General features: G+C 37.7%; 1 protein-coding gene across 4 annotated transcripts in view; it reads right to left on the bottom strand.

Moving 5' to 3' along the window:
- The window catches only part of TET1 (tet methylcytosine dioxygenase 1), a gene marked incomplete at both ends in the record, with an annotated part of 123,326 nt that overhangs the window by 3,087 nt on the left and 106,761 nt on the right, over window positions 1-13,478 (bottom strand). For 2 of the 4 annotated variants that reach the window (XM_082673487.1, XM_082673489.1), the window contains 5 exons: window positions 3,000-3,348; window positions 5,094-5,231; window positions 7,142-7,231; window positions 11,086-11,172; window positions 11,525-11,675. In XM_082673487.1, coding sequence (XP_082529613.1) covers window positions 3,000-3,348; window positions 5,094-5,231; window positions 7,142-7,231; window positions 11,086-11,172; window positions 11,525-11,675 — 815 coding nt within the window. The remainder of the gene's footprint in view (window positions 1-2,999; window positions 3,349-5,093; window positions 5,232-7,141; window positions 7,232-11,085; window positions 11,173-11,524; window positions 11,676-13,478) is intronic. The other 2 variants (XM_082673488.1, XM_082673490.1) reach the window with 1 other exon arrangement.

Below are 13,478 nucleotides of genomic sequence, written 5' to 3'. Positions count from 1 at the left end.
TGTTTCTAAAACCATTAGGTAGAAAGCTGTTAGGGAACATTATAATCAGTCAATTAGGTTAACAACACCTGACCTAGTCTTTTTTCTTTATGCGGCATGTGGGATCTTAGTTCCCCTACCAGGGATCGAACCCGCACCACTTGCAGTGGAAGCGCTGAGTCTTAACCACTGGACCTCTGAGGAAGTCCCATGACCTAGTCTTAACATCACAAAAAGACACACCAAACACTATGTACTTCCTGATGTGAAGAAATAGGAGTATATAAATCACAGATACTGTTCTGGCCATAGTAATTTTTTTTTTTTTAAACTGAAGTTGAATTTGCCTCTATGGACAATGGTTTCTGCTATAATGAAAAATGAAAAAATGAGGGAAAAGAAGAAAAGCAAGCTTTAAATTAAAAAAAAATGTATAGGAGACATATCAACTAAATAGAATGTGTGACCTCGTTTGGATACTGATTTAAACAAACCAAATGTGAAAAACAAAAAATCAATTAGGAGACAAGTGGAGCAATTTGAACACTGATTGGTATTAAGGCGTTATTTGATTTTTGTTTGCTTGTCTTAGGTATTGTGGGTATAAAGATTCCCTCTCTTTTAGTGACACATAGAAGATGATTCAGTGGGTAAGATATGACTTCTACAATTTGTTACCAAAAACAACAACAACAAAAAAAAAACTGCACAAGTCATATCTTTATATTTTCATACCCATGTGGCCTGGGTAATGGTATAGATGACATAGAATGGCTATGTATTGAAAAACTTTTAAACTAGGAGTCTATGAGGGAAGTGGAATTCATTATGTAATTCACTCACTTTGTACCTTTTTTTAAATTTCCATTTAAGGAAAAAATCCTCAACTCTATAACCTTCACTCCATTCAGTTGACCCCCTTTATAGCCAACATGCATGTCTTCCATTTCTCTCCCATTTCCCTATAAACCTACTTCCTTCATTCTCACCACTGTTCTGCACTCTGCTCTAGCAGTCATCTTCAAATGTAAAGATAAAATCTCAGTTTTCCTCTCACTTGCCACAGGAGCAGCATTTGACAGGGCTGATCACTCCTCTGTGGTTTCATGCCTACCACACCACACCTTCCCAGTCTAAGCCTCTCTTGCTGGTTCGTCCACATCTCTGAAACCTCTACAAATTGAAAATTCCCAGGATTTGTCCTCGATCAAATTCCCTTTTCACCTCCTTCTCTGTGATTTCATTCACACTCAAGGCTTCAAATACCATCTCTATCCAGTTGACCTCTTAAATTTTATCTCCAGTCTGAAACTGTTCTCTGAATTACACTCTTATTCAACTGCTTACCTAACGTCTAGACTTGAATGTCTACAGGTGTCTCGAACTTTTACCATGTCCAAAAGTGGGCCTCTGATTTCCCTCTTTATCTTGCCAAATATGTTCTTCTCCCTCCTTTCCTCATGATAGTTGGTGGTTTAACCATCCTTCCAGTTTCTTCCAGCCAATAACATCAGGGTAAATCTTGACACTTTTTTTGGTCCACACTCGAGACTTAAATCTATCAGAAATCCCCAGGACTTCCCTGGTGGCACAGTGGTTAAGAATCCACCTGCCAATGCAGGGGACACGGCATCGATCCCTGGTTCAGAAAGGTCCCACGTGCTACGGAGCAATGAAGCCCGTGTATCACAACTACTGAGCCTGCACTGTAGAGCCTGCAAGCCACAACTACTGAGCCCACGTGCCACAACTACTAAAGCCCACGTGCCTAGAGCCTGTGCTCCGCAACGAGAGGCCACCACAGTGAGAAGCACACTCACCGCAACGAAGAGTAGCCCCCACTCCCTGCAACTAGAGAAAGCCTGTGCGCAGAAACGAAGACCCAAGGCAGCCAAAAATAAATAAATAAAATACAGTAATTTAAAAAAAAAAAAGAAAAGAAATCCCATTGACTCTACCTTAAAAACATCCAGAATCAGACATTTCTCCTGTCCTCCTCACTAGTCACTATGGTCCAAGCTCCATCATCTCTTTCTTGAGTTGTTAGGATAGCCTGTTTATGATCACCCTACCCCACTTGACTCTAGTTTCAATCCAGTAACTGGGATGTTAGGTTTGAGTCAGATTATAGCCCTTCTCTATTTCTCACTCAAATATAGGCCAAAGTCTTGACAGCAATCTACAAAGCCCAAGATGAATGGCTCAGATGCCCCTCTTACCTCTCTGATCTCACATCCTACAATTCTCCCCATTTCACACTGTGCTCCAACCATACTGGCCTCTTTGCTTACATCAAGTATTCAAGGTAAATTCCCATCTCCTGAACTTTGCACTTGCCACTTCTACCTGGAATGCTATTTCTCCAAATAAAAACATTGCTGATTCTCATTTCCTTTAGGACTTTGCTCAAATGCCTCATTCTCAGTGAATCCTTTTTTGACAACCCTATTCAAATGGAATTCTTTCACAGCACTCTGTCCCCTCTTATTCACTGCTACATTTCTGATACCTCGAACAGTTCAAAGTAGTGCCCAGTAATATTTGTTGAATGGACTACTTAAACTGATGCTAAAGCTGATGAAGAAGAAAAAAAAAGCTGATGAAGTAGGACTTCAAGGAAGTGATGTCATTTTATGTATGCTGAGAAGGGGCTTTGCTTCAAAATAGCTGGGGAACAAACGATAAGAACATGTTTCGTTTTTGCTTTTTTTTTTTAAAAAGAATATAAATAGAGAAAAAAATACCAAGAAATACTGATGGGTCACCTTTTTGTTGGCTTTTAATTTTGGCAAGTACATGGTAATATATTCACTGTTTTAGTTTAAACTCTAAACAAACTATATAAAAATAATTGGCTAACTTGATTGGTAGATATCTGATCTAAAGTTTTTCTTTTCATAATGCCTCACTCCTAAGAGAGTGGCAAAGACAATAAAGAAAAATAAGATGCAAAGACAAGTGCAAACTGAACTGCCAGTGAAAGTTGTGCACAGAAAATTATCAGGCTCAATAAGCCTTACCTAAAAGTGGCAGCGATGAAGCCTTACTGTTGTTTGTCATTGAATTATTCTTCCGCTTGATTCGAGGAATAAATTTCTTTTCCACAGCCCTTATCTTATGTGCGAGAACCTCTGTCATCATTGCTGCTCTCTTCTTCCCAGAACGAGGAACTGGCTGAGTAAATCGTGTTCTTCTTCTGCGGTGGGGTGCGAGGACCATGATGGCCCCAGATTTGATCCTGGCTTCCATTCCGTCCCTTGAGCCAAACTCATCTGTGTCTGAAAGTTTATAAAGAGGAAGTACATGCAGCTGCTCATCTTGAGGAATAACACCAAATGAGCGGTTATCTTCTCGTGTTAAAGTGCAGACCTGATAGGAAGAAAACATGAAATGGGAACTAGAGATCCTGCACATTCATAATAGATATTCCTACCTTCTTATTGTTGCCATTGTGAAAGGGAACTGTTTTCAGTTGGTTACTGCTGGTATATTCATTCATTTTGGAAAAATATTTTATATATCAAGCCACTCAATGCTTTTCAATTTGAATAACTTATCAACTATTTGTAAGCAGACCAGTATAATGTTGAGTTGATTTTGTAAGTACATATTATACATGTTTATGCATTTTATAATATTTTAAGTCACCTTCTTTGTTACATTCCATCTTATTTCATTGTCTAAGTTAAGGAACAGTCACTGAATTGTTCACTACCTTCATATTAAATATTAACTAATAAAAAGATATTACTTTAGCTTATAAATCACACTATTTCTTTTTTTTTTTTTTCACACTATTTCTTAATACTTAAATAATGTGGACTTCCCTGGTGGCACAGTGGTTAAGTATCCACCTGCCAGTGCAGGGGACATGGGTTCGAGCCCTGGTCCGGGAAGGTCCCACATGCCGCGGAGCAACTAAGCCCGTGTGCCACAACTACTGATTCCACGTGCCACAACTACTGAAGCCTGTGCACCTAGAGCCCGTGCTCCACAACAAGAGAAGGCACCGCAATGAGAAGCCCGCACACCGCAACGAAGAGTAGCCCCCGCTTGACTCAAGTAGAGAAAGCCCTCGCGCAGCAACAAAGACCCAACACAGCCAAAAATAAATAAATAATTAAACAAACAAACATGAGAAGAGGAACTAAAACTTAGTTTGACTCTGAACCTAATCCAACCTGATCACTAATATTCTCTAATGAAGAGCAACTCACATAAAATGTACTAGCCAAGCATGATGTCGAATCACTCTTTGGCTAAGATTCATCTGGATGGATGTATAAAATTTCAGCATTTGGAAATAACATTGGTCTCAGAGACCATAGGCAACATCAGTGAAAGGGTGTGATAGGGAAAAAGTTGTTTTGGCTCCTTAATCTGTTACTGATAGACCTCATTGAGCAAATAAGGAAGGAAGGCTGCCTTTTGATGGATCAGACGGTACACTTCCAATCAGAATGTAATAATCATAGCTATGTCTTCTAAGAGGCCAAAATCATGTAGTGCAGAAATAGAGGTAATCACTCTCTATTAATCTGTTTTACTAGGTAAGAAGAGAACTACTTGAAGCAAACTCATTTCCCTTATAAAAGGACTATTGCACGATTTTTCCTGTGGTCTTCTCCTTAATTTAAGATTATCTTGATTGACTTCTTGCTATGGGCATGTGATTCTTTTCATGGCTATAAACATAGTATGCACATATATGTGCAAATATTTCTTCTAAATATCTCTACATACGAGCACTAAGAACCAATATTAATAAAAAGGATGGTAAATTTGGCATGGTTCCCTCACAAAAAACCTGAAGTACAGATGGCAAGAAAGAGTAAGTTGCTTAACTTCCTATCTACCAGTTTGATAGCACAGAATGGTTGCTTTGAATAATCATGTAGTTCTACATCCCAACAAACCTACCACAATTAAATGTATAATTCAAGATTTTCAACAAAGTATTTCAGGCTGGTTCTGTAACTTTTGGGGAGCACTATCGATATATACTATGTGGAACAGACATAAAATAGGATTTGTCACAATAATCATCCTTAAGGACCTCAGCTTGAATGTACAGTGATGGAGCCTTTAGAATCAAAAGCCATCCAGGTACATACCACCGTGCTCCCATTATTCATGTTGTGAATGTCCCTGTGGGGGTGGGCACAGAAGTCTAGGCAAGCAGTGACCCCAGAGAAAGGACGACCTTCTTTCTTGCCAAGCCGACATTCTTGAGCAGCGTGTTCAAGCGCCACCTGAAAAATAATGTATGACCCATGGTTTTAAGAGATAGAAAGAATCACCTTCAATAAAGAGTAAAACTCACTTTCTGATAAAGTTTATGAGTTAATTACACTTTATAATTTCAGAGATATCTGACACTACAGTATATTATTTTAGTGATTGTCTAGTTTAGTAATATTCAGGGTAAAGAATTTGAGACTACATGGATTAAAGTGGCAATCACTGAAGGCAGGGTGAGGGCATTAATACCTACTGGGGGTAGATAAACAAGAACAGTAGCCTGAAATATTTCATTAGGAAGAAAGAATAATACAGTGCTTTGATCATGTATCTAGTTCTCAATGTCTATATAAAGTAGATGTACATATATATTCATGAACCAGTATAGAAAGTAAATTAATAACTTTTTTAAATGAAAGGTTGGAATTTAACAGAGAGCGTGTTATTCATGATAATACAAATAAATATTTTAATTTTTATTAAATATTTAAAAAAATATGGACTTCTGGTTATGTTTCTGTTTTTGTTTTTGGTTGCGCCACTCTGCTTGCAGGACCTTAGCTCACTAACCAGGGATTGAACCAAGGCCCTCGGCAGTGAAAGCACAGAGTTCTAACCACTGGACTGCCAGGGAATTCCCTATGTTTAAAATTAGGTATTTTACACACTTATTTTCTCCATTCTCTGATATATGATTTGCAATTATTTTCTCCCAATCTGTGGTGGTCTTTTCATTTTCTTTTTAAAACAATGTGTTCCCCCAACTCAGTTTTATTGAGGTATTCCTGACATACAACATATGTAAGATTAAGGTATACAATGTGATGATTAGATACATGTATGGATTACAAAATGATTACCACAATAAGGTTAGTGAACATTGCAATCTGTTCACATAATTACGATTATTTGGTGTGTAGAAGTAACATTTAGGATGTCTTTAAAACATTTAAGTATATAATATAGTATTGTTAATTATAGCCACCAAGCTGGGCACCAGATCCCCAGGTCATATATATATATTTTTAATAAATTTATTTATTTATTTATTTTTGGCTGTGTTGGGTCTTTGTTGCTGTGCGCGGGCTTTCTCTAGTTGCGGTGAGCGGGGGCTACTCTTCGTTGCAATGCGCGGGCTTCTCATTGCAGTAGCTTCTCTTGCTTCAGAGCACGGGCTCTAGGTGCACGGGCTTCCACAGTTGTGGCTCGTGGGCTTCAGCAGTTGTGGCTCGCAGGCTCTAGAGCATAGGCTCAGTAGTTGTGGCGCACAGGCTTAGTTGCTCCGCAGCATGTGGGATCTTCCCGGACCAGGGCTCGAACCCGTGTCCCCTGCATTGGCAGGCGGATTCTTACCCACTGCACCACCAGGGAAGCCCCCCTCAGGTCGTATTTATCTTATAGGTGGGAGTTTGTACCCCTTGACCAACATCTCCCCATCTCCACCACTTCCCAATTACTTTCTTGATGAGGCATTTCTGCTTTTATAAGTTTTATTCCTAGAAACAATCATAACTTTGTCACTCTGGAGATTTAATTCAATTGCCATAATAGACTTTTTTTTTTTTTTCTGAGGTACGCGGGCCTCTCACTGTTGTGGCCTCTCCCGTTGCGGAGCACAGGCTCCGGAAGCGCAGGTTCAGCGGCCATGGCTCACGGGCCCAGCCGCTCCACGGCATGTGGGATCTTCCCGGACCGGGGCACGAACCTGTGTCCCCTGCATCGGCAGGTGGACTCTCAACCGCTGCGCCACCAGGGAAGCCCCATAATAGACTTTTTAAAAAACGCTAGACAATTTTTTAAGCTGTCTGATAAAAGATCTACATTAAGTTCAGATTTGAAAAAATTTTCTATTAACAATGACATTGTTAAGATATAAATTTCAACCATGTTTAAGAGTACTGTATAAGGAACCAAAACATACCTGGTTTTGGTAAGCAACTGGAGCATACTGCTTATAAATTGGAGCTAATTCTGTAGCCAAACTCTGTAAATTATCTTCAAGGTTTTTTTCCTAAAGGAAGAGACAGTCCATAAAAGTTGTTTCATAATAACATATAAGATGAGTGATGAGTTTATTATATAACGTATGAAAATGAATTATACATCATTGCTGATGTGTGGTTGATGCATGGTTCATACTTACCCAGATAAAAGAGCTACCATAGAAAATGACATGGATAGTTTTCATAAAATCTAAACTATTAGTCACTGTTATGCTTGAATTTAGTCTTTTGGAATTAAAAGTCTATGTTATCAGCTAATGAGAAATCTAACTGGTGTTAGAGGTAAGTTGCAAAACTGCTCATGTTGTTAAAAACAAGAACCATATTTCATATTTATTCAATAGTACAGGGCACTTGAAGTAAATCAAGACAATTTTCCTGCTAACAAGTGGAGACTTGGAAAAATTCTGACAGTGAAACAAGTTTCTATAACAGAGATGGGAGAGCAACACACATAAAGCACATACCGTGTTATCAGATCCTGTGTTAAGAGCTTCAAACGTAATAAGTAGGCAATGGGCTGTCTAAAACCAGTGTTTTCTTTTCTACACAGGAATGGCTATAAATTGAGGAAGATCTGATAGAACTGTGGAGAAGCCTTAACACCATTTCAAGATTCTAGATTCTAATGACAGTAGAAACATGTAAGATTTTTTCAAAGGAAAACCGTCATGACAAGAATATTAAAAATGTCACTGATGACAGCATGAGGTTCGAAGGAGAGAAAGCAGCCTTTGGCAACAATAGTTGGAAAATCATTGTGGTAGTTTTTCAGAGATGATTATATCCTAAACCAAGTCAGAGACTTGATAAATGATCAGTCACATCTAAGGAAGACAAGTGATGGAGAACTGACAGGAAGGATGAATGAAGGACTTAAGAAGGTTTGAAGGCTTCCGCCTCATTTGAGATTTGGTGGATGCCTAGAACTCAGGAAGGAAGCCTTCATGTGGACCAGGTCATCTCTGGTATGAAGCAGACTATTATAAAAACCAAAGCCAATATAGACACAGGAAGTTAATTCTTGACTGCTTTTTAACAAGCCTCAGTCTTGGCAACTGCAAAGCATCAGTGATAATCCTTTTGGTTTCCTACTCATTTATGTTGGTGCTTTCATTGAAAAGGATATTCATGTATATATAGGGTCTATATCTAGATTGCTCTGTTCCATTCATCTGTCTAATTATGTATTTGTTACTCAATGTAGCTTAATAAATATAGTCAGGGAGGTCAGACCCCTACTTTAAAAACACTTCCTAGCTATACTCACACATTAATTATAAATTTGAGGAAAACTCAGGAATTATTATTTAAATGCCTATTAAAAAGACTTTATTATATTTTATAACACTTGAAATATTGGGTGGGGTAATTGTGTTTTACTGTTAATAGAGTATTAAGAATCATTCAGTGTCACAAGTCAGACTGGGCAATTTGTCATCTTATGGAATATCTCATTTATTATGTGGAAATGAAATAAAGTAGGCAAATAGAAGCTAATTAAATGAAACTTAAATAGATGATTATTAGTATCATTTTTGAATGTAGGTTCTTTATTCATATTGTAAAAATCCTGACTTTCTAATGGTTTCATTACAATGAATATGTCGGATAGAGATTTCTTATCAGATCTTTACCTAATGGGGCTCACACCTACATCCCTCTGCCCTTCTCACCCTGTACTTCATCTCTAGGACCATCTTCTCCACATCAATGCCTACAATTACCACCTGGACCACAGACCACCCCTTGAGCTTCAGGTTCTTCAGGTTCTTATTAATGACCTGACAACCTCACTTGGATTTCTCTTAGGAATCTCCAAGCCAATGCATTCAAACTGAATTAATAATCTGCCTTCTATAAACCTGGTCCTGTTTCAGCATATCCTATGTCAAGGAATAGTACCTAATTAAAAAAAATCTTTCCAGAACAACCACTGCTTATCATTTCTTCTGTCACAGCCATATTCTAAGTCACTACTATTCCTTCCCTGGACTGTTGTCAAAGCTAGCCCATCTTGCTATACCAACTTTTGGCCAACTCCAATCCACAGAGCAGCCAGAGAGATCCCTTTTTAAAAAGAAAAGTTTAATTATATCACTCTCCGCCTTAAAAGTCTTCAATGATCTTCCAAAATTCTTGACATGGTTTACAAGGTCGCTTTATGCACCTCACTTTCCCTTGCCTGCTGTGCTTCACTGGCCTTTTGTCAGTTCCTGGAAAGAGGAATGCTTCTTCCTGTATTATAAACACTACATAAACATTACTCATTGTTAATAATAACCATAAGCAAAAACTGATCTTACATTCATTATATAACAGAGTTATTTGTTATAGAATAAAAATTTAACAGTCATGTCAATATAAATAATATATTTGTATACTAACAGCTTTATCAGATACTTATTTGGAAAAAAAAATTTTAAGGGAGAATTCACATCTCATTATCAAGTGTTCTGACCTTTGAACATGGTATCTTCTCATTATCAGGTATTTTATATGTCTTTTTAGCAATTTTTATAGTTTTCTCCCTAAAGTTCTGATAAACTTCTTGTCAGATTTCTTCTAAGGTACTTTATCTGCAAAGGATAGTTCTCTGTCTAGAGTCATTTCCTTCATTTATTACAGTAAATGGGAACTCTAGAAAAACCAAATAATTTTGATTGTCTCTTTAAAGGGATTATTTATTTATTCTGAGCTTTCTTTGTATGTTATATTCCTTGTATTATAGATACAATTAGATTAATTCCTGCTGTTTTATCGATTCCTATTTATCCTGTATCTTAATGATTTTTTAAATAAATTTTTTATTTATTTATGTATATATGTATGTATGTATGTATATATGTATGTATGTATGTATGTATTGGCTGCGTCGGGTCTTCCTTGCTGCGCGAGGGTTTTCTCTAGTTGCGGTGAGCGGGGGCTACTCTTCGTTATGGTGCGCAGGCTTCTCACTGCGGTTGCTTCTTTTGTTGAGGAGCACGCACTCTAGGCACGCAGGCTTCAGTAGTTGTGGCACGCGGGCTCAGTAGTTGTGGCTCGTGTGCTCTAGAGCACAGGCTCAGTAGTTGTGGCTCACGGGCTTAGCTGCTCCGCGGCATGTTGGATCTTCCCAGACCAGGGCTCGAACCCGTGTCTCCTGCATTGGCAGGCGGATTCTTAACCACTGCACTATCAGGGAAGCCCCTAATGATTTTTTAAACTAACCTTGCTGACTGATGAATGGATTTTTTTTCCACCACTAGTTCAAATGTTATAAATTCTATTCATATTCATCTAAAAAATTTTTAAACATACACTTCTCAAATATGTTTTTCTGACAATATCTAGAGCAGTGTTTTCCAAGCTGTGGGTCATGACTCTTTAGTGGACCATGAAATCAGTTTAGTAGGTCAAAACTAGCATTTAAAAGAGAAATAAAATTTCATAAAAAATATTTTACTGAATCATAGTGATCCTCAGCAATAACTATATAGGATATATTAACTTTTTAATATCTAAATATTATTTTTGCTACATATAATAAGGTGAAGTATTGTTTTGTTTTATTTATTTACTTGAATATATATATGCCTGTATAGTTGTTTGTACTATAAAATGTTTTTTACTCATGGTCACAGCACAAAGTTTGAAAAACACTGATCTTGGAGTTAATCAGTATCTAAATCCTCCCAACTCCAAACAAAGCATAAAACATTACCACACTTAGTTTATATAGGTGCCCCACCCCCTCCCACTACCTACCCACCCCTGATTTGATAAGAATATTGAATTATACTTATTGTTATTTCAATTAAAAAAATGTAAGTACTCAACTTATTTAAACTTAACAGTAAGGTTGACTAATTTCTTTGCTCACCATGGCCTCGTGTTCCGGACAGATTGGTTCCGGTTTCATATATCTTCTTTCTGGATTACGTCCTTTAGTAATTCTTTCATAGTAGTGCTGTGGGTAGTAAACTTACTGAGTCTTTGAAATGTTGGCAAATAGCTTTATTTATTCTTCCTACTTTGGCTGGGTATAAAATTCTAGATTTTTTTTTAACAGTGATTCTCTTTGGGGTTAGGGGAGAAGAAGGAGGGAGCCAGGGACAATTGGAATTTGGGTTGATAGTTAAAGACTTTACCTACATTATTTAGAATTTTAAACTATTTTCATATATATATATATATATACACATATAGTTACTATTTTGTCACTACTTGTTAATATTTAATTTTTTTACGATTAAAAATTTTTTTAAAAGGAATGTACTTATATATTCATTGTGCAATTCATAAGTAAAAAGGACACTTACGTGTAAGGGAGAACTTGGATCAATTCTAAATCTTCTAGGACTTGGGCTTCTACCAAATTTGCAGCCATTGAAATACATACTCCAAGAACAGCCAAAAGAGAAGGAAGCTCCGCAAGTCTCTGGATCAATTCCTTGACATGTACAGGTACGACTGTAAGATGGTAATTGCAAGGGAATGAACTGATAAAGTAGGACAATACCTCAAATAGAACATTTCAGGTTCATATAACTATAGAAGTATAGATGGATAATGAAATCATTTTAACACATCTATTTTATTACTTATTTAAAGTAGTGTTATGTTAACAACACAAGGCTAACTGCACTTGAATATAACTAAATCTTCAATTGAAATGTTTGTTCAAGATTGTAAATACAAATAAAAGGCAACAAACTATACAGATCTGATATATCCATAACTTGTTTGACTTGGAGATGTCCAAGGAAGGGAAATAAAGGGCCTGGATTTTAATCCAAGATTGGTTTCCTGTCAGAAGTGAAAATTAAAGCATCTCATTATCTCTTTGGACTTCATCCTTCCTTTGTAAAATGACATTGATATACTCCTGTGAGGACTGATTAAGGATAATATGTGTTGTATGTGAAATCACTTTGTCAATTTTAAAGAAAGCCTTTATAAATGTCATGAGAAAAAATTGAGGAGGAAGCTCGTTTCGTTCAGTGACTGAGTAATTTTATAACCTTGGGGGCATTTCTGAAACCCCAAAATGACTCTATACTAAGGATGACAATGATAAGAACATACACACAAAGTTGTGAAACCAAAGAAGGAATGTACACCCTTGTGGTTCCTATTTGCATAATGCTTGAAATTTCTAATAGTATGGAATTAGTACTTATATGACTTAAAAATACAAACAGGGATTTCCCTGGTGGCGCAGTGGTTAAGAATCCCCCTGCCAATGCAGGGGACGCGGGTTCAATCCCTGGTCCGGGAAGATCCCACATGCCGCGGAGCAACTAAGCCCATGCGCCACAACTACTGAGCCTGCACTCTAGAGCCCGTGAGCCAAAACTACTGAGCCCACATGTCACAACTACTGAAGCCCGCGAGCCTAGAGCCTGTGCTCCACAACAAGAGAAGCCACCGCAATGAGAAGCCCGGGCATTGCAACAAAGAGTAGCCCCTGCTCGCCACAACTAGAGAAAGCCCACACGCAGCAACGAAGACCCAGTGCAGACAAAAATAAATAAATAAATAAAATTAAATTACTTAAATTAAAAAAATACAATTAAAAAACACACGTTTTTAAAAAACAGTGAGTAAAAAGAATATAGAGATTTAGAGATCAAAACTGTAAGTATTTTTGGACTCCCCTGGTGGTCCAGTGGTAAAGAATCCACTTTACAATGCAGGGGATGTGGGTTTGATCCCTGGTCAGGGAACTAAGATCCCACATGTTGCGGGGCAGCTAAGCCCGGGTGCCACAACTACTGAGCTCACACACCTCAACTGGAGCCGGCATGCCGCAAACTATAGAGCCCATGTGCTCTGGAACCTGCGCGCCACAACTACAGAAGAGAAGACCCACACGCCACAACTAGAGAGAAGCCTGAGAACCACAAGGAAGAGTCCGCGCGGCACAACGACAGATCCCGCACACCTCAAAGAAGATCCCACGTGCTGCAACTAATACCCAACACAGCCAAAAATAAATAAAATCTTTAAAAAAAAAAAACTATAAGTATTTTTAGTTGTGAAAGTCAGGAAAATGCCTGATATATTTGAATGTAAAAAGGATCATTTAAGACACTATGAAGGAAAAAAAGGAAGGAGGAATAGTTCAAATATTCTAACTTCCACTAAGATGGAATATATGCTTTTAAAGGGGCAAAAGATTACAATAACTTGAAAAGGAAGAAAAATAGGATATAAATAGGATCAAAGAAGGTAAATTTGAAATTGCAAAATTTCAAAGAAGTTGCCAAACAA

The sequence above is a fragment of the Grampus griseus genome, assembly GCF_964374135.1.
Source record: "Grampus griseus genome assembly, chromosome: 16".
Classification (NCBI taxonomy): domain Eukaryota; kingdom Metazoa; phylum Chordata; class Mammalia; order Artiodactyla; family Delphinidae; genus Grampus; species Grampus griseus.
The sequence above is the reverse complement of the archived record's forward strand: the minus strand, read 5'-3'. Positions and strand labels throughout refer to the sequence as shown.